The sequence below is a fragment of the Gallinula chloropus genome (genome assembly GCF_964237585.1).
Source record: "Gallinula chloropus genome assembly, chromosome: 2".
Taxonomy (NCBI): domain Eukaryota; kingdom Metazoa; phylum Chordata; class Aves; order Gruiformes; family Rallidae; genus Gallinula; species Gallinula chloropus.
This window is the reverse complement of record NC_140086.1, coordinates 118094447-118115950: the sequence shown is the minus strand read 5'-3', so window position 1 is coordinate 118115950 and position 21504 is coordinate 118094447. Positions and strand designations below refer to the sequence as shown.

The 21504-nt window shown below is 37.4% G+C and overlaps 1 protein-coding gene across 1 annotated transcript in view; it reads left to right on the top strand.

Moving 5' to 3' along the window:
* NEK11 (NIMA related kinase 11) overlaps nt 1-21504 on the top strand; it is a gene marked incomplete at both ends in the record, with an annotated part of 91914 nt that overhangs the window by 27290 nt on the left and 43120 nt on the right. The window contains 8 exons of the mRNA XM_084260660.1: nt 3102-3166; nt 3638-3764; nt 11229-11378; nt 11461-11539; nt 12024-12109; nt 16008-16127; nt 18188-18281; nt 19136-19274. Coding sequence (XP_084116786.1) covers nt 3102-3166; nt 3638-3764; nt 11229-11378; nt 11461-11539; nt 12024-12109; nt 16008-16127; nt 18188-18281; nt 19136-19274 — 860 coding nt within the window. The remainder of the gene's footprint in view (nt 1-3101; nt 3167-3637; nt 3765-11228; nt 11379-11460; nt 11540-12023; nt 12110-16007; nt 16128-18187; nt 18282-19135; nt 19275-21504) is intronic.

The window sequence follows — 21504 nt, the reverse complement described above, 5'->3', positions numbered from 1 at the left end:
CATTACCTGTGGGTTGGACTTCCTCATGCCATTCCACAGAAAATTCAGCTGCTGTGGATGGGAGTTTTCATTGCAGAGCAGCAAAACTTATTTCTGGGCTTAGATATAAACTATTCATTTGGTTGTCCTTCCATGGCATTTGTTGAACTTTGCACGTTTTGGAAAACTCTTATGCTGGAGACTTATTTTAAACAGGACTTTTTCACTCCCTCAGGTTATTTTTCTTTTCCTGTGATAATAAAGATTATATAGATTATCCATTCCTGTCTTTTACTTCAATAATCCCAAAGGGATTGAAGGTCTTGTGGTCATTATGCTACCTACTGGCTATTTCACATAAAATTATTTATATTTTAAACATGAAAGCTAAATTCCCTAGAATTAAATACATTCAATCCTCATCTGTCATTGCTATAACTGGAGAGAGAAGTAGAAGAGCAGCAACACAGTTCAGTGCTTTTATCTAGCTGGGGAAGCAGTTTGCATGAAACCATCACCCTGACATACCTATGCCCATCGCACGTTGGTGCACAAAATTGATGCCACAGCAATCAGGCAGTGAGGCCATTGATTCATTTAACCCCAATTTGAATAAAGCTGACTATTATATTATCCATCACTCTGCTAATCTTTATGAAAATATATGCCAGCACAGAGATTTTTATAAGGTTACAGTTGATGCAAAGAAATCTGTTTGAATCTGCAGGATAGCAGGCTTTATCTGGCTTTCACATTGTCTTCCCTAACACAGGATTCTGACTTACCCAGAACCTCTTACCTCTCTAAATAGTTCTTCAGATAGAGAAAGAGAAATTAATTGCTGAATATTTCACATCAGCAAACTACTTCAGCTTCAATCAGCTTCACTTGCTGGCGTGTTGCAGAGGAAGTTTTATGCAAGGAGGCTGCCCACTGCTCAGGGCCTCATGTGACTGGGAGACAGCAAGCAGGTAGTCTATAGAACACAGAGGTATGTGGGTATATTTTTAGCTCAAATTTGAAACTATCCTTAAGCGTTAACTTCTACCCAAAATATCAGTAAGCACTTCACTGACTGTCAAGTTAGATTAAGTTTTGCTGGAGACCAGGGAATTCACATTACCTTTATAGGTCTGTCTCTTGCTACAACAAAGTGTCCCACTCTTTCAGCTTGTAACTTATGTTCTAACATGTCCTGACAGAATAAGGTGTCTTGCATTGAGAGACATCATCATGGGAAGTTTCAAAGAATCACCCCAAGTACTTCTTAGCCATATTCATATACCAAAGCATCTTAGAATTATGCAAATAATGTTCATAACATTTTCAACAATATGTGGCAAGCTTATATTGGCATTATATTTTAATTCAAACTAACGTGACCCAAATTTCTTAATCTCTTTTTCAAATAATGTGCTACAGAAAGCTTTCTGGATATTTTTTGTACTTTAGGTACCTGTTATTCAATCACAGATTGAATCCAGATTCCTGGATATCCAGGAAACTCTTAGGTTCAAAAAGTCCATGGTAGTATTTCTACAAAGTAATAATAAAACCAAGTGAAGTAAAGGTCTTTTAAAGGATCTATGCGAAGAATGATAAGGTAAGACCTAATGATTCTGAATTAGCAGAGCAATGTTTATGTAAAACTATGTGCATATATTGGTTTATGCAGTAATAATTAATAGCACCCTAGCTTAATTTCCTTGTGGACTGCTCAAGAAAGTTGCCAAATAGAGAACAAATTGTTTATAAACATCAGTGGAGGCAAGATGACTAAAACATTCATTTTTCCCAGAGTACAAACTTTTCTCTACAAGCATTACTTTCAGGACAAAAACTGGAAAGATTGCCTTAAGAAGCATAAAGAACTCTTCTCTTTGTCCCATAGAAATAGAAATGTTTCCTTTTCATGCTCAGACTATATGCTTACTACAATGTAGTTGCTTTTCACATTTTTTTCCCCATTCGTAAACAGAGTATATTGAATTTCATAGGTTTTTTAATCTTCTTGCAGAAATTATTTTCAAATGAGTTGTGGAGTAAATTGCTTATTTAAATTATACAGTAGAATATGTTATTTTCTGGTCTTAATATGGTAACTACTTTGGAAATCATTTCAGTATCTCAATGCAAAAGATTTTAGTAATTCAATAAAATGTGAGATAATATTTAAGGTTTGCTGAAGAACAATTAAAATCTATTACAATATTTGTTTTTTCTGCCCACATCTCAAGAATCTTAGAGCATCAGTTGCTTGCTTTACCTGTTCTAAACAGCTGAGTGACTCTTGTATCTGTATTGGCAAATACAGCTTTTGCAGCGAGTATGAACTGAATGCTATTTAGAGCTGGTAACTAATATCCTGTGTTATCAAACTACCTACAAGTGTGTGAGTTCTAGTTTAGTTGAGGTTGCAGAGAGTCCTTTTGGAAGCATAAAGAAAAATTCATTGAGAATGTATTTTATGCATTGAGGGATTTTATTCTTCTAAGCGGCTGAGAGAATTACTGTGCCACGTTAAGATCTCAAGAGATTGAGATGATGTTTGTCCCCACATAGTGTGTAGCTTATGATGTTATTTCAGTCCTTGATGGAAAAATAGAGCTGTATAAGCTGTTTGTCCTTTTTCTTTTCCTTCTCATCTTTGTCTTTGTAAAGCTCTTTTATCTTCCACACTATTACTGTAAAAATGTGAACTACTAGCCTAGTCTATATATGTATTTGTCTTTCAAGTAATACATTTTCTCTAGAAGGAGAGTTCCCTGAGCTTTGAGGCTCTCTTGTTGCTATCTTTCTCATCCCTTATTCTATTGTGAAATATCTCATTCTCCTGGTAGGAAATAAGACATACTGCTTTTAAGAAGAGTCAGATAGGACCACTTGCCTTTCTCCCTTCCTCTGCAGCTCATGCTAAGCCTCTATCTGTATTCTCAAGCTGGGATCCCTGGGTGTATTATCATTATCCTGGCTGCTTCAGCTCTCATCCTGCACGTGGGTGTCTGTGAATGCACCTCGGTGTTTATATGGAGCTCCTTAATGCCGTGGAAGGCTTGAGATACATGATTAAAGACTCTGAATGCTTTAAGTTGTACAAGGTTGAATTTCCTTTTATATTCCAGGCGAATACTTCACAGAGACTTGAAAGCCAAGAATATATTTTTGAAAAACAATCTGCTTAAAATCGGTGAGATTTCCATATTTTTTAAAGGTCCAGCAGACATTTTGTCAGTAAAGAGATTTAAATAAAGTCACCACTGATACAGCATTTTCCTGGTCAAACATTTAATTGACAGTCAGATGCAGGGGCACAGGGAGTCAGTGAAATCTCCAGCCTTGAGGGTGCTCCAGGCTTGGCGGAACCAGGACCTGAGAACCTCATGTAACTTTGAAGTTGGCCTTGCTGTGAGCCAGGGGTTTGAAACTGACGGCCTTGTGAGGCCTCTTCAAACTTACATTGTTCTATAGTTCTATGATTTTGTGGCAGTTTTATTGTGAAGAATTACAGAAAATTTGGGGGAGGTTTATGTATTTTAAGATACTGGCAGTTTTTTCAGGTGTGCAGTTTATTGCATCACGTCTAATAGCAAACACGAAGAGTTTGTATGGATAGATAGAGATTTATAAAAGCAGATTATTGTTTTGCTGTTACTTTTAGGAGACTTTGGAGTTTCTTGTCTTTTGATTGGTTCATGTGATTTGGCAACTACGTTTACTGGGACGCCATACTACATGAGTCCAGAAGCATTGAAGCACCAGGGGTACAACACAAAATCTGACATTTGGTGAGTAATCTGCATGCTATGTCAGTGGGATTATAAATTTACATTCCAGGTCAGTGTGTGATATTATTTAGGAATTTTTTTTTTTTTTTTTAAAGTGGCTTAGTAAGGTGTTCACCTTACTCCACTAAAACAATTACAGAACATTTGTATCATATCTTGCAATTCAAAGGTTTACTCCTTGTGTTATGAAGCATGTAGTTCTCTATTATTCTGGGTTATCTGGGACTTCAAAGGAGAGTAAGCTTCAGGTCCAGTCTCTGCTAAGACACAGTGTGATTGTAGATGAAGTTAATTTTTTTTCTAGGAGGGAGGAAATCTTTTTATTTGTCATACTGAGATAGATGAGAAGCGACTTTCTGTGAATCTTCCAACTGGATGAGGAGAGATTCCTAGCTGAAGGGAAGGAGAAAGCCCTTCTTAGGAACTGAATTGAAAAACATTTGCAAAGGCAGTTAAAAATGAGTTAAAAATGAGAGTAAGTGGAGTGTTAGGAAAGAAACAACGAGGCACTCTGTTTTAGAAAAGCGTCAATGGTAGAAAGAAAAGTGTCAGTTCTGCACCTTGCTGGCACAAATTCTTGAGATGAAGACTTCAGAGGCAATGGTTAGAGCATCAAGTTGAGAAGCTGAGATCTGTTGAAAGACTTTAGGAAACCTTTAGGTTTAGCTAGGGAGCCTGCTTTGACAGGGAGGTTGGACCTGATGATCTCTCGAGGTCCCTTCCAACCCCCCTATGATTCTATGATTCTATGAATTGTGCTGTTTGGTAAGAAACTGCATTGTGTTTCACTAGTTTTGTACATTTTGCTGTTATTGTTATACCTCTCTCTCTCTGCTGTCCCAGTAAACTATCCTTATCCCACCCTGAGAGGTCTGTTTTTTCTTATTTTCTTTTCCCTCCCTTCCCCGCTTCCCCCCACCTTCTTAATTTCACAAGTGTCCTAAAACATCATCTGTGTTTTAAGATGGTAGTTAAAACTCCTGTGTTTTTTAATCCTGCCATATCACTTTTATATAAAATGGAAGTTTTGCTTCCTAAGAGGTGGTTTGTTTTTTCTGTAGGTGTGCATATCTAAAGGTTTCAAATATTTCAAATCCGGAAATTTCGTTTGTAAAACATTTGACTTCTGGAACATAGTTTGTTTACTTGATAATTTAGTCTAGCTTCTGCTTACTACTGCATTTTCAAAATATATTTGTGACTTCAGGATGTAATTCTAAAGGTTGAGAAAAGTCATCTGTACTTCCAGCTGGCAGCAACTGTTTTTCACAGTTAGCACGTTCAGTCCCGTCAGTGGATGTGTCAGGAATCTCATCACACATGGTCTGTGTAGCTGAACTTAGGTGGATTTGATGTCAGATTCTCTCTTGTTCATCTGTATCAAAACAGATATTGGTTAATACATATAGTCAGTAAAAATATATCGAGAGATGTCAGAAGGTATCAAAGCAAGTGAATAGACAAGGAAACCTGCCTTTTGTGCTCTTTTACTGTAAAGAATAATTTCTTCTATTGCAGTTGAAATGGAATAAAAAATACACATTAAAGTTCTATTCATGGTTACAAGTGTCAATCCATATAAGTCCTTGATGTTGTACAGAATAAATGAAAGCAGAGTTAGATCCAGTATTTTTAAAGATGCTATGTTGATCACCCTTTTAAAATTTAAAAAATAGCAGGAAAAAAAGCCCCTCACCACCCCCTCATAACAAGTCACTAGCTGTTAGCTCTCTGCTATACTTTGTGCATTTTGTAATCTTTCCAAAGCAATACCCAGAGCGTTCATCCGAGGGTGGAACCGCCTTCAGCAGGAGCTTCTTGGCCCTCGCTGCAGGGGCACTAAGGAGGAGGTGTGCTCTGACTCACTAGACCTCCAGCCCACAAAACCCTTCTCTTTCTGAGCCAAGATACTCTCTTTTGATAAAGGACTTGTCAACTATAATGACTAAGATGTTTGATGGGCACTTTGGCCATTTCATCTCTTAATTTAATCATCTAATAATGATCTTTTTTTTTTTTTTTTGATGTTTGCACAATTTAACAGAGGTCAAAAGATGAGAGGTCCCTGGGCACCCAGGGGAGCCCACCCTGGGGGCTCGAGGTTGGATGAAAGCCTTGTGCCCTTTTGCAGGAAATTCACTTGCTCATGAAGAATTTGCCCAAGTCTGTTATGTGCACTTGAAATGATGTTCTCTCTTCAGACTTGTCTGTAGTAGGACTCAACACATTACACACAAAAATTCAGGATTATGAGTGTTAAATGCAAGAAACTGCAAAATACCTTCTGGCAAAGGCAGTTATTGCTATGTCACTGCGTTATCATGGTCCTCTCAGTGTTCAGTCCACTTAATCATTGTTCATCGGAAAGACCTTAATTTACTCTGTGTTAATGATGTGCTCTGAGGAGACGTTGTGCTTCTCGGCTTCACTGAAATGTTCTGCAACGGCTCTTCAAACCAGCTCGAATATTCACTGTGCGGCAGCTGTTACAAGAAGTATCGTCCTTTGTAGCCCAAGGTCAACAGATGTAAAAAGCTTCATGTTTTACAGTTTTTATATACAGAAGTTCTGCAGAGAGGTTCAGAGAAGCTGCAGCATTTACCTTCATCCTTGGTTAACATTTCAGGCTGGAGTTCTTTGCAATTCCCTGCTGTATGCCCAATCCTAATTCACAGGAGGCAAATTAAAATTGCTGTAGGTGTTTTCCTCACCATCCCTGAGCCTGGCCCGGCAGTAAGTGAAAGCCTTGGCAGAGGACACAGTCTGGGGTTTCCTGCTTTCCAGGGGAGAAGCTGGTCTCAGTTCAGCAGTTCACCAACCCCTCTGCTTGTCAGTGCTTCCCCTACAAGCAGCAGATGGAGAAGGGTCAATGCAGCACCAGCAGCTGAGTTGAGACAGTGACTAGTTCGAGAGGCCAGGATGGGGGGACGATTAAGGAGTGATGAGTGTGCGTGCATTTGGCAGTGTCCTCCGTGAGCACAGTGTGACCCAGAGGTACTGCGATGCCTGGGTTCTGGTGACTCTTCCTGGCCTTACGCAGCGCCTGGTGGGATCAGCAATGGTGTTGGTGGTCAGCTGGTGTTCTTGTGCCACCAGTGCTATGGCACAGTGTGTTAAGCAAAGTGAAGATTGTATGTGTCATTTCAAGGCATTTTGTAGGGTCAGGAAGGGTGAAGTCACATGGTGGAACATGGTTGCCATCTGCTCTCTGGGCCAGTGAGTGTTTTCTAATTGACAGAAAACAGCAGTTAGAGGGAGCTGTGTGAAATGGTCAGTAGCCTGGGGTTTGAGAAGGGTCCCTGTGGTGTGAGGGACCAAAGTTTGTGTTTCTGGTCTGAATTGGACAGAGCAGAGACCACAGTTTGAACCTCTGGTGTCCAGGAGGAGCAGCTGGGTTGTTTTGTTGTTTTCAAACCCTTCCAGGCAAAAGGTTCATCAAAGCTAAGCTCGTGTTCCAGTGAAAGCACAGAGTCACTGGAAAATGCCTGACCATCTCTGTACTTCTCTGTACTTACAGGGATACAGCAGGTCCGATTCATCCCCTGTGACACAACCACACGTACTAGGTGTATTTTTAGATCCTTTGGCCTTGGGCTGATTTAACTCATTAGCTTTTTTTTTTTTTTTTTTTTTTTTTTTTTTTTTTTTTACAAAGCAAATAGTTTTATTTTGTTATTTGAGAGGGTTTGGTTTTTTTTTTTTTTAAATACTGTTGGTAGGAAATAATGGGTCAGAATGTACTCAGGTTACATCAATGTCATCCAACTAGGGCTGTTGAGGAATCATAGCAGAACAGGTCTTCCAGCACCAACAAATGCAGATGGGGACACATCAACAATGCTATTAAAAAAGCAATCCTAGATCAAAGGGATTACATGAAAGTCAGTGAAAACTGCAGTTCCTGTGGCACTAGGGCTCCAAACAAGTTTAGGTCCTTCTTTATTCATACTGGGACCTGAGCATCACTCTTTCCTATCTGAGCTGAAACAATCTCCCCGTTCAGCTCCTGAATAATACTACCAGGACTTGCCTGCCCCTAGTAGTTAGCCTGTATTGTGCCTGCAGTTTTTTGCAGGTTCTCTGGCGGTGAGAGCCTGGGGTTGCTCAGATGAGACTGAAATCTGTACTGGCTGGGAGTCTGCCAAGGATCAGTACAGGTCATGGAGTACAAATATTGAGTCTGTGCAGCGGCTATCGTAACTGCATCGCAGTTTGCTTCTCAGTGGATGAGAGAAAGTGTGTGTAAACAGGTACCAGCAATGGTGTTTCTCTCTTCTTTTCAAAGCACATAAGACAAACTCCATCCAGTCACTTATCAAAGGATTTGTGCATAGTGTGTTGTAACTTATCTCAGAGGCAGAAATGATTGCAGAAATAATTTAGTTTTAAAAAATCGCTTTATTTCACTTATAGACTTAGGAAATTCTTTACAAGAGAGGTATAAGTAACTTCCTTTTGGTCTTCCAGAGACAAAGCAATGTTGCAGTCACATTTAAAACCTTCATAGCCCATGTGTACTGTCAAATACTGTCAGATTTTGACACATGGTTTGTATGTACAGTTTGGGTAAATTGGGCTTCCTACTGTATGGGTCTAAGGACTTTCATTTTAATTGTGCTTGCTTGCTCCTGCTTTCCCCTCGATTTGTCATCTTCTTTAGTTGTAACAATTAAAAAATATATTATGTTTATTACTGCCACATTTTATGTAGAATAGTTACTGAAGAAAGCAGTAAAAGTAGGGAAGACCTGAAAAGCAGTTGCTGAGATCCATGAGTATATGTACATGTACACATAGATATTTGGCATAGACCCTGGAGTCAGCACATTAAGACCTTCTGGTGTGGTCAGAATGAGTGATGCAAGCCACAAAGGTGCATATAGGTTATCTTTAATTTAAAAGCTAACTTGGATCTTACAGTCTTTAAAGGACTATAACGTAGTTTGGAAAGATCTACAAAAGATCTTGAGATTTAAAAGGACAACAGTGCTTATGAAGTCAAGTAGCATCAAAACCCTCAGCATGGTTTCTCCTGAGAAGGAGGAGTTAAGTTAGTGGTTTGTCAGTTAATACCATAGCGAACACAAGCCTGTCCAGACACTCCATTTATGATGTAATTGAGCATAAGTGGCTTCAGTGTGAAACGGTCGTACATCAGTTTTGCTAAAATGAAATGCTGTTTGGGACCTTTGTCGAACCCATTTGTGAGCATAGGGAGCTGTCAAACCAGATGCTCTGGCTGGATAGTTTAATGACCATTTTAGAATTTCATAAAACTGGCAGTTGTACAAGCTAAGATTATAAAAGTAATTAATTTATATGTTTGGGTCATGTGCAGGTTGGTTATGGCATTCAGGAAGCAATTTTCCCTTGCTGAATATGCTCCTTACAAGATGCATAGAGTGGGACTGTAGAAACACAACTGAGAAATGCAATCTTGAGGTAAAAGCTTGGTGCTAACTGCCTTGGGCAATTACTGCTCAGCAGCTGCAGTGCCAAGAAATAGCCTTGCTGTGGGACCCAGGACCTTAGTGTAGGAGGTACTTATTTCAAATTGTGTCCTGCAGTGAAAACATTATTCTTTTCCCCTCTTTTATTTTTTTCTTTTCTTTTATTTTTTCTTTCCTTTCATGGGACAGATGGGGTTTTCCCTGGGTAGCTTGTTTGCAGTCCCGGCTGTAGCAGAATGCTCTGGGTGTTCTTTTCATCTTCCTCCAAAGCCTCAGGTGTAGTCTGAGTACTAAACTAGATAAATAAATGGGCTTCCCTGACGTGGTAAATCCTGTGCTCCTAATGGCTCATTAGGCATTTTCTAGCTGCCAGAATCAAGCAGCCTCCAAAACAGATTGATTCTGCAAAAAGCAGGATTCATACAGTCTGTCAGGTTGGGATTTTCCTTCCTTTTTTCTTCCCTCTGGCTGGTTTCCATTTTTGTTTGATGCTTTCAGATGCCATGTGTGTAGGGCTTCTTTTTGTTGCTCTCTTTGTTTTTAAGTATTTTCTTGTAATTATCTTGTTTCTCAGTTTGAACACCATAAATATAGATCATCATCTATGTGTTACTGTTTACTGATTTTTTGGAAGTTTGAAAGCTGGTTGACAGTTAAATATTTAAAAAACTAGGCAATTATTTATGTATGTCAGTAGTTGGTCTTTATTCAGTTGTTAGCAAAAATGTTCTATAATTGTTTTCGTGTACTGCTTTGAAAAGTACCAGTGAGTAAACCCTCTGTTCTCTTTCCTCTTCCATGTTGGCATTGTATGTAGAGCCTGGGTTTCAGCTTTAAAATTATTTGCCCTTGTTCTTTTATTGCCAGACTGACTGACTGGATTCACCTTCTTTAACAAAAATGAATAATTGAAACTTTATTAATTACTTGCTGTCCAAGACAATGCTTATACCATTTTCATCAAAGACATTCACCTAGATGTATTTCTACTTGTTATCTCTATGTTTTATTTTCATATTTCTGAAAATTATAAAAACCACAATGAGAGTGTTCATGTTAAAATGTTCAACTTGGTGATCTTTTATGATCTCCATTAGGACTGGTGAATAAAAGCCTGGTAAATAAGGTGATGGTAAACCAGAGGCCCATTTAAGATGGTTTGTAATCATTCCTAACATCATAATGATTTAAAACTGACACTGGTTCTTACCTAGGTGACCAGACCTACATGTTCAGACTTCTCCTTTTCTTCTCCAAATAAAATTTTAAGGAAATCAATCACTGATAGGCTTGACCTTGGTCAACAATGACTCTGGCCTTGAGTCAGCTGGTGTTTACTCTCTCAGGCCTGCAGAAAGTTTCTAGCTGCTTCTTGCAGAAGCCACCTCTGCAGCCCCCCTTTCTCCACCAGAATTCAAAACTACAACAGTTTGTGATGTGCAACATGATGCTCTCATCTAAAATTTGACATTTCTTTGGGTGCAAACCGATTTCACGACCTATTTTGATTATGTGGCCACATGATTGAAATCACACCTGAAGACACCTCTGTTATTTGTAACTGGCATTATTTAATTTGAAATTGAATTGTGGCCTCAGCTTGTTGTCAGAAATTAATTTGCAAAATGAATTTAAACAAACCTATGTCCCAACACTACTAAACTATCTTCTCAGTAAATCACTAATTAAAATTCTTCATTGTTGATTTAAGGTAGTTCATATAATAGGGTTTTACCTTAGTTGTACACATATATATGTGAATATGTGTATTCATAGTCGGAATTGAAGTTTATAGTGGCACTTATGGAAATAGAATGATGTGATTTCACCTGTTCATAAAGTTACTAATTTGTGATCTGAATGAAAATATTTCAGATGAAAAGGGTGTCGTGATACTGAAATACCTTACTCCTAGGAGAAAAGGACACACAATTGTGGTTTTATTTAATGTAATGTAACTATCCATGCTACTTTCAAAAATATTTATACTATTCCTATTATTTTATTCTTCAAGGTCTCTGGGATGTATTTTATATGAGATGTGCTGTATGAACCATGCATTTACTGGGCACAATTTTTTGTCTGTTGTATTAAAAATTGTGGAAGGTGATACACCTTCTCTTCCTGATACATATCCGAGCAAACTGAATGCTGTGCTGCACAGGTATGTTATTTTCTTTTTTTTTAGCAGGTTTTAAAGTTAATTTGGAAAAAATAATTATGAGTTTTGTTTTTCAATGTTTCAGCATGTTAAATAAGAATCCTTCATTGAGACCAGCAGCAGCAGAGATCCTACAAATCCCTTATATTGATGAACAATTAAAGGTATGCAAGGAAAAGTGATAGCTGGACACTTACCATTGGAGTATGTAGTTTTCAAAAGCAGAATGAAGGTAGAGAAGCTGTGTTGAGAAAAAAAAAATTAGATAGCAGTTTGCAGGAACATTAATCTAGGGGAGTTTCAGAGCTAAATTACAAATGTGTCTGAGGTAATGAGAAATGAAGCCCTTGTCACCTCAGATGCTGGACATATCCCCTTTTAAATGTTACGAGCAATAGGGAGAAGGGACATCAACTACACAATTGGGCCTGGGTGCACATAATCTCCAAACTGTTTTGGTTAGTCACAGTTTCAATAAAAAAAAAATGCATCTTGCTCTTTTGGTCCCTGCTTCAGTGTATATGTTATTTGGCTTTCTAAGAAGGAAGCTGCTCAGTCTTTACATTGGGACTGTATTGGTTTATAGCTAAAGAGTCTGAATTGCTTAACCTCAAGTGTTGATACCACTTCTATTTTATTTCCTTGCAGAACATACAGTACAATTTCACAGACATGACTGTGAAAAACAAGGGACTTAATTGGCAGAAAGAAGCTGCTCCCATTTTGGATGCTGTGTACGTATTTTTAAATGATTTATGAGCAGCAGTGTATGAAATTACAGTGTTGCCGTATAATATCGTGTTGTAAACACTTTCATTAATCTCATAGTGCTTTACATTTAGAGGGACAAATTCCCCAGAAATACAGAAAAGCACCACATTGGTGAGATGCATAACTGAGATTTTTTTTTGGGGGGGGGGAAGAAGGATTTGCAGATCAAATATTTTTATTATAAAACTTGGTAAATTATGCATGCATAGGTAGTATATGTAGGTGTTAATTTACTAGCAGTTAGTCTGTAAATTATGACCTTTGTCTTTACCTTTTGAAGGCTTAGGTAATCATTTTAGTTATTTTATGATCATTTATAGGGCTGCTGTATGTTTATCTACTAATTATTGAATGTAAAAGCTATGTTTTCTAAGTCACACCAAACTAAAAGCATTTAGACTTAAACTAATACTCAGCTAATATGTCCCTAGGTTACTACTATATTTTTCTTGTAACTATAGTGAGAAATTAAGGCTAGTGATGTTTCTTGGCTCTTATATCAGGAGTACCTTTGCAAATGATCTCTCTTTTTGAGCACTGAATATATATTAAATTAATTAATTGCATTAAATTACAATGCTGCAATGATTAAAGCAAATGTCAGCATGGGCAATTTAATTTTTCCTTTGTGAACTAGCTCTGCAGTTTTGATGGCAGCTGGCCCTCACCTTTGCTTCATGTCCCTGAATTTTCTGTACATGGCTTTGCCCTGTTAGGAGCCAGCACACTTAAAATCAGGAGTTTGTGATCCTGTGGGGACGCAATGGACATACCTATTTCTTGTTTTCACTCAAAAACTGTCAAGACTTTAACAACTATCTGAAATTTCTTTTGAATTATTGGGCAACAGCAATAAAGACACCCATGGTCCAGTCCAGAGTTAGCAGTGTCTTTGAGGCAAGAGGCCTTTCTCCTTTGGTCTTTGTGACATGTGATCTTGGAGAGTTTTGCAGCTGTGGGCACTTTTCAGGTGCTGCCAATCCTGCTGCTTGCAAACATCCCTTTGGGAGAGGTGACCATCTTCAGGTTTTCCAAAGAAAGTGTTATTTAGTATCAGTGTTAGGAAGAATGTAGAGCAAAGACAGCAGAATTCAACACACCACCACCTTTTTTTACCCACTTTAATGATTGGGACTGTATGTAAGGCTCTCATCTCTAGAAATTGTTGTTGGGGTTTCTACCCCATCACTTCTGTTCTTGATCTCTCTCTCTCATTGATAGATGAGTCTCTGTCTTTTTATCAGGTCAGAGTTCTCTGTTTTGGCATAAATAGGTACATTTGGTCTAAGTAGGTTGTTGAACTTTGCAAGCATAGATGTAAAATGCAACACTAAATGATACCTGCATTGGCTAGTAACAACTATCTAATAAATTACAGCAAACAGAGCCATCTGAGACTGTTGTCAATCTTTTGGCCTTACTATTCTGCATGAGTGCTTCTGCTAGAAGAAGCCCTTGGCTAGTATACTGGAAATACAAGTGTCAGACAAGTAGATACAAAATAGCTGGGAAATAATAGATTTATCTTTTGTCTATGGCTCTTTTATCCAAGTTGATTCAATTACCTCTTGAGTGGATTCCTGCCTCTTCAAATTAAATATAGTTAATTGTAGAGATGTACCTTAGAGATAACCTTAAAGAGTTTTGGGGCACTAAAATCTTGCCCAAATATCATGCCAACTCTATCTGAATTATATTGAGTATTACTGAAATGTAAGCTATCACAATCTTGAAGAAACTTTTAATCCATGCTTTTATTTTGGGGGTACAAAATTTCGAGTTATTTGTACGCACCAAAATATTGCAGTATGGTTTTAATTGCAAAATATATACCCAGAAGTCAATCATGCTTCTCAACTGATAAACCTACTTTCTATTATTTGTAACATATACTATGTTCCATTGTCATTAATCTGAATGTGTTGAGTCTCATCACCTTCCAAATGGACATCATATATTGACAGAGTGACTGTATAAGGAAGAAGTGAATGCATACCCCAAACTGTAACTATGCTTGTTCAAGTCTGAGGTCTCTAAGAGAAAGAACAAGTTGTAAACATAAACATTGTGTTCCTATACTTTTGAAAGAAGAAAATAAAGTCAGCTGTTTCCATGCTGAGTTTCAGAGCTCCTAAAAGTTGTGGAACAGTGGATAGCAACAGTTTTTGATTGAGCATGGAAATTTACCTTGAAGTTTTCAAATTCATGGCGTCAACTTGAGAAAAAAATCCTAGGAGGAGCTTCACTATATATTATCTTCAAATGTGCTGCAGTCTGATTCTTTTTGGCTAAATTTTTGGAATATGAATAAAGTCATAATCTTATTATAACTTTCATTGTATTTAAGAGAATGTGAGCTGTCTCTATTACTACTGGTAAGCAAAATGCAAAATAATATCTGCATTCCCAGATCTAAAGATATAGGTAAAATGAATTAAAAATACCTGAAAATGACAGAGACCAGAAAAGTGAAGGAAAAATAACTGAAGCATAGCAAATTTCCTACAGTTGCTGTAATGCAGCAATACTCTGGTCAGAGTAAGTGTACAAGGAGCTTCTTGTTATGGTGTCTTCCCCAATCATTGCTACTTTATGATTTTTTTTTCCTTACTAGGAATTATTTTTGTCATGTATAGTTGGGTCTAGTTTCTTCTAGTAAAGGCCTCTAATGGCTTACTTTATTCCAGTCCTGTGAAAGTCATAAATTTTAAATATTTAACTAAGCATAAAGCTGAACAAGTTCAGTTTTGAGTTGGATGAAAAATGCCTCCTTTCCCCCCAAGAGATTCTTATAATTTAAATTAGAGTTTTTTGCAGAGGACAAGAAATATGTCTACATTATTCATACTTGAAGAGTTAGTTCCATTCTTATGAATAATTGAACTCTTCTTGTCTTTGTCCTTAGTCTTTCATATTTCACACTAATATTCATATCTTTATGCTATTTCTCTCTATGGTAAACATTTGAAAAGTATAATGCAAACCTCTCATTTGTTAAATTCTGATTTCAAAATGATAGTCCAGAAGGAGTGCTTGTGACTTGTATTGTTAGAAAACCGGGCTCCTAAGCGTTCAGAATTTATCTCATAAGGGCAAAAATAGTAGTTTGAAATGAATGCTTGTTGTCATAAATATAAACAATAGAAGAATTTAATCTAAGGGAAATATGACTGGCAAGGCATTGCAAACTGTGGTTTAATTTTTGCAATTATTTTAGGATGTGAGATAAAATTCTGTAATAAATATCCTGTTTCTAACATAGGACTAATGTTGCACTCCTGTGTTGATAAATACAGCTGAGAGACATATGTCAATAATTCATGCTTGGCTTTCAGAGATTGGTCTATGGAGACCATTTTATCAGTGAGTTGTTATTATTGATTGGGACTAGAAATTCAAGTGGACAACATGATAATTATATCTGTCGTTAAAGACACATTAATATTCTCTTTTATTCTACGCAGCTTGTAACAATCAATGTAAACTGTATGGGTGATACTGGGCTTTTTTTGTGGTTTTCACTTAAAGACTGCCCTTGTACTTGAAATATGCTCAATAATGAAGCCTGACAGGGTAAATATATCAGTGCACTTAAACATTTATTCTTTTAGGGAGCTGAGTTTACCTTTTTCCATTCTCACCTGAAGTGCCTGAAATGATTCATGTTCTTCATGAATCTAAGTTTAAATATTTCCATTTAAAGGAGGGATTTGCTTTCTAAACTGAAGTCCATTTAGTCTGTTATAGCACCTGTGACTTCCTAATTATTCCATTTGAAATGTCACTATGTTTCAATTTCAAATCAAAATACTGATATTTACATTTTTATATGATGATGGGCTTGCATGCATTGGATTTCAGGCAGAGGAAAGTTCATTTACAAACTCTGCAGGAACTGTCTGAGGTACAGAAAATGACACCACGGGAGCGAATGAGGCTGAGGAAGTTAAACGCTGCAGATGAAAAAGGAAAGAAGTTGAAGTAAGTTGAGCATAACTTTAGCATCATGCCCTAACCATGCAGCTTTCCCCATCCAACAGTCTAATGAGACAGTTAGAACGGTCAAGGTAAAAACAAATCTAGAAAGGGTCTTCAGCTACTCAAAGTGAATGGGGATTTTGGATGAGTTAAATCACTGTAATTATTTATGTAAAGGGGGAAAAAGAATAAGTATCAGAGCATTAGCCCAAAACTGGTACTTTGAGCATTGTTTTTCTGGCTAAATAAGTAGGTGTGAGATTTTCACGTGTTGTGAAAGGAGAGTTTTTTTTTTCTTTTAATGACTTTCCTTTTAAGGATTGCACAGTCTGAGGAGCTGGACATTTAGTTACAATCCAGCTTTTGTCAATTGTTTTGGCCTAAGAGATTTGCCAAGAGAAGTTAATAGCTCAGAGAATAGTCTTACCAAATTATTGAATGGGGGAATGGACATGTTTTAAAAGCTTTATGATTTATGTTGTTTTTTTTTTTAATTGAGTGAGCCATAATAGAGGGATTTGAAGAAGTAATACCATTTCTGAGTGGAATACGAGAAACAGCTGGAAAGCTATGTGCATATGCATGGATTCCTTTTTTAAATAAAAAAACTAATACACTGGTTTGACGACACTCTTGAGTTTTTTCCTAGTTTAAAATATTCAATGTTTTCTTTGCTATGAATGAAAATTGGAAAAGCACCACATTAAATTTTAAATAATTTAAAATGTTTCTTTCAAAGACATTTTGCAAACTGCCATGTAAATTAACAAATATTTACTCAGTTATTTTACAGAGAATATTAGCAGGAATAATCATGAGAATTGGCATCTTAATCTTGTCATACCAAAGCAAGTTAGCAATTCAGTAGGGCAATGACATCTTAGTACAGAAAAAGGTTGTTGAGGTGAAGTCTGAATTTATGGCTCTGAAACTCTGCAGCTACATATACCTGCAAATGAATAGCAATTGCAGTTGAATGAAAATGCTCAATAAAATCATACCCTCACATTACTTGTGCCAACTTGTGATGCCCATATCCAAAGGCTGCAAACAAAAAAATGAAGGCCTTCCTCTCCTCTTGGAAAATATTTCTTATCAGCATTGTCTGACACTATTGCATTTGATACTGGAGATGGTATGTAAATTTATTCTCATTGGAAAAAAAATCTTGAATTGAAATGACTGCATAATTTTCACACCTCTTCTGCATGGTGTCTTCAATAATATGGCATACCAATTTTCATACTTATATGAAACTTATAAAATAGGAACTCTGTCCCTTTCACCTTTCCTAAAAGGGATGAAATAATACTAATTGCAGGATAGTTTTAGCTAGCTTTTAATTTTCTTTAGCTTCTTGCACGTTAGTGTCTTCTATTTAGATTCTTGTATTTTTTTCCCCAGCAACAAAATTAAATAGATATCTCCTGTAATATCAAGGCACCATGTTAATCTTCAAATCTCATTCTCAGTCATGAATCCTTAAAATGGATCTATATTCAGCTCTGGGTTATTGCCAGCTCTCTCTTGCTGAAACTATTTGAAAGGGTGCAAACCCAGTACCTTTTCAGACTGGAGATCTGCTTTGGCAGTGCAAACCTAATGATGGATGGGAAGGGAATATAATATGAAAACTGAAAGAGCTGATTAATGTGACACCTGGCTTAAGAAATTCCCTACAGAAAACACAGTTACCAACCCTTCCCTGGGTGAGGTGTTCATAGCACACAAGTGTTTCATGCCTGTCTTTAGCTGAGAAGTTCCTCCTCTACACGGAGGAATAAAGTCCACAGTTTTTAAGACCTTTGGAAGAAACAAAAAAGGCTGGGACTAATAATTTACTATTCCTCAATTATATTATGCATGTTGTGAAAGAAAAATATAATCGTGTTTGAAATAAGGCCTGAAATCTACTTGTGTGTTCACCAAAACTACCCTCACCTTCATAGATGAATGTTTGGCATCGTGGGAATCTAATTATAGAATCAATTTTTCCCACATCTATTTTTAGTGATATGAGGGACTGCAGAAACATCTTAAACACAAGTATTCTGTATTTGCAGACAGCTGGCAGAAGAAAAATATCAAGAAAATATCAAAAGAATGCAAGAATTTCGGTTGCGTAATTTTCAGCAGCTGAATGTCAATGTCCTACATGTAAGTATTGGCTGTTGATTTTGGAGGCCTCGTTTATGCACATTCAGTGTAGACCACCTCTTTGTTTGCCACAGGTTTTATTTAGCACTAGAGTCACAGTCCTGCTCCAAGACTAATAATTTGGAAGTGCATCAAAGTCTGGACTGCTTAGCTGAACCTTAGGAACTGTGAGGAGTTAAAGTGTGTTCAGTTTTTCACATATGCTTCAACAAACTCTCTACTCATTGCACAATTTTCTTTTATTAAGTCACCTTTAAATCTAAATCTGGTCTCCAAAACATTCTTACAGGCAGCCTGCATTACATCAAGAGTTCAAAATACATTTATTTTCAAGATAAGTTTAGAATTGTAATCCCTTAAACACTCTAATTTGATGTTGATGTGGGTTGTTTTCTTTTGGTTAGTTAAGAATATTAACATTTCAACTGGCTTGTTAGTAAGAATGAAGTCTTGGAATGAATCCCAGTGTAAGCTGTCCTTTATTTTTAAACTCACTTCAACAGAAGAGAGGCCTGTTCAATTCTAGTAATGTGTCTTATCATAGAGAGAATAGTGTCTGTTTGGAAATAGTCAGTAAAAGCATCACAGAAATAATGAGGTTTTGGCTAGTGCTTTGTCTTCTACCTTTTCTTTTGCATGCTGTGTAGTTTCTATTTCCCGTTGTGTCTGGAGAAAAAGGTGTTAAATCTGTCTCTGCTGAGTCATTTCTGATCACTTACAAAAAAAAGTTAGGATTTCTTTTAGTGTTTGCCTAATACAACTACCAACAGTTGTGTAGATAAGGGCAACCACTGCATTGGGATCCTGCTGAAAGCTCTAACCTGTTTTTCTCCATGCTTCTTCACTCAACTAAGGAATCTGATGAGCAGACATTGAAACCCCTAATTCATTCTGAGCCAATCATTACATGTGACCATGCGTCAATAAGACATGATGAACCAAGTGGAAATGAGACATCAAGTCAACTCTGCATGTCTGAACTTACAGACCACGGTAAGAATTCAAAATTTGGTGTTGAAATGAAACTTCATATAAAGCAAGGTTTTACTTTGTCCTTGTTATTTATGGTAGGGGAACTGCAGTAGAAGAAGTGGACAGATTCCTAAAGTTGTCAAAAAATTAGAGAAGGAAAATTATCTAGGTTGATGTATGTACAGCAAGTGTACAGCCAGGTTAAGTGGCAGGAGGTCTGCGAGCAGTGATGGAGGCAAATGCACCTTTTCCAAATGAGATGCTGAGTTAGAAGGAAATAGCTTTAAGTTTGCACATGTGAAATGACTGGTGTTAGAAAAACGTTTCCTAAATTAACTCTTCAGTGCAAAAATGAGTACAAGAATTAAGAGCATTTGCATCTTTGGTACACTTTGGTGCCTTTTTTCTTATCTATAACAATGAGAGAGGCAGATGGAAACTCTTTAAACTTTGCTCATCTATACTGTCCTGAAATACTTAGCTAATTGTCTACAGGATATGAAGTACTATGTAACATGGAGAGTGTCCAAAGGAGGGCAACGAGGATGGCAAAGGGTCTGGAGGGGAAGCCTTATGAGGAGAGTCTGCAATCCCTTGGTTTGTTCAGCCTGGAGAAGAGCAGGCTGAGGGAAGACCTCATCGCGGTCTATGGCATCCTGATGAGGGGGAGCAAGGGGACAGCCTCTCTTTGGTGACCAGTGATAGAATTGGCATGAAGCTGTGACAGGGAAGGTTTAGGTTGGATCTTAGGAAGAGGTTCTTTACTGAGAGAGTGAGCAAGCACTGGAACAGGGTCCCCAGGGAAGGGGTCACAGCACCGAGCTTGACTGAGTTCTAGAAGCATCTGAACAATGCACTCGGTTGCATGCTCTGACTTGGCTGACTCTGTGTGGAGCCAGGAGTTGGACTTGATGGTCCTTATGAGTCCTTTCCAAGTCAGGATATCTATGATCCTATGTACTTTTGTGTAGATATAGGAAAAAACAGTCAAGCTTTTAAAAAAGATTCAGACTGTGAAAAAGTTGGGCTTAATGATGAAAATACTCTTAAGAACACATAAGTTTTGTTTCTACAATGTTGTCGAATAGCATCATACTCTTAAATTTTTAAGAGTCACTGTGGAAGTACTATCTTGGGTAAAGCTTTTTAATCAGGTTAGAATCTTGCAAGCATGTATTAACATACTTTTCAATATGAAAACTACTTTTCTCTAATAGCATGGCCTTTTGCTGTTGGCTTATGGATGTCTGTGAAGGTATATGCCATTAAGTTAAAGGCATCAAAATCAGTTTGTGGTGGAGGAGGGTTGGGTGTCTTTTAATAGCAAATGGCTTTTTTCTTTCAATGTCTCATTGTGCGTCTATGCGGTCAGCTTGCTATTTCACAGTAGACGTAGGGATGACCTGTGTAGGAGAGAACCCAGCTGCTACAAATACATCCTGGGGGAAGGGTGAGGAAGCTTGCAAATAGAGGACCAAGAGAAAACAGTATACGTGGGTGGGAGATGTACTGGGGGAAGCATACAAAGATACCGAAATAGAAGCAGAACAACATGCATGAAAGGAAAGAAACTGATGTTTCTGCTTTTAGAGGTCATTAAGCTGCTAAACTATAATAACAAAAATTACATGCATTTATGTCTGTGATGCACAAGTTGGGTCAGTCCATTGTACAAAACTGAATGTATGCTTAATTGATTTTGCCAGAGGCTCTGACATTGCAGTGGTGGGTCACAAGAAAAAGGAGTTATGGATAGGCAAGAGAAATCACATGGTTTCTCTTCTTTGTGTATACCTTGTTGTTCCTGAAGCTGATGTCAAAGCTGTTACTTACTCTATTCAGTATTCATAGTCATCTTTTCTTTAAACATTTCATTGCAACCATGCATGTCCTCCATGTCTAATTATTAATAAAGTTATTAGTGGCACCTTTGTATTTGGAAATATAGGAACAGTTCTGCTATTGATTTTTCAATAGAATTTGTTTCTTGATCAATGGGCCATACAACAGAAAAAAAAAAACCAATAAAACTAGAATCAAGGATCTAAAATGGTTTTATAAAGTTTTCTTACGTGTTAAAAAATCTTGCTAACCCATATTAAGTTAGCAGAAGGTAGACTACAAATATCAGATTAACAAGTTCCCTAACCAAAAACAGATGAGGAAGGGCAGTAATTCCGTTCATTAATGCCAAGAAGGCTCAACAGCAAGGTTAGCTTCTGGGAAGACCTAAAAAAGTCTCAAGAATTGG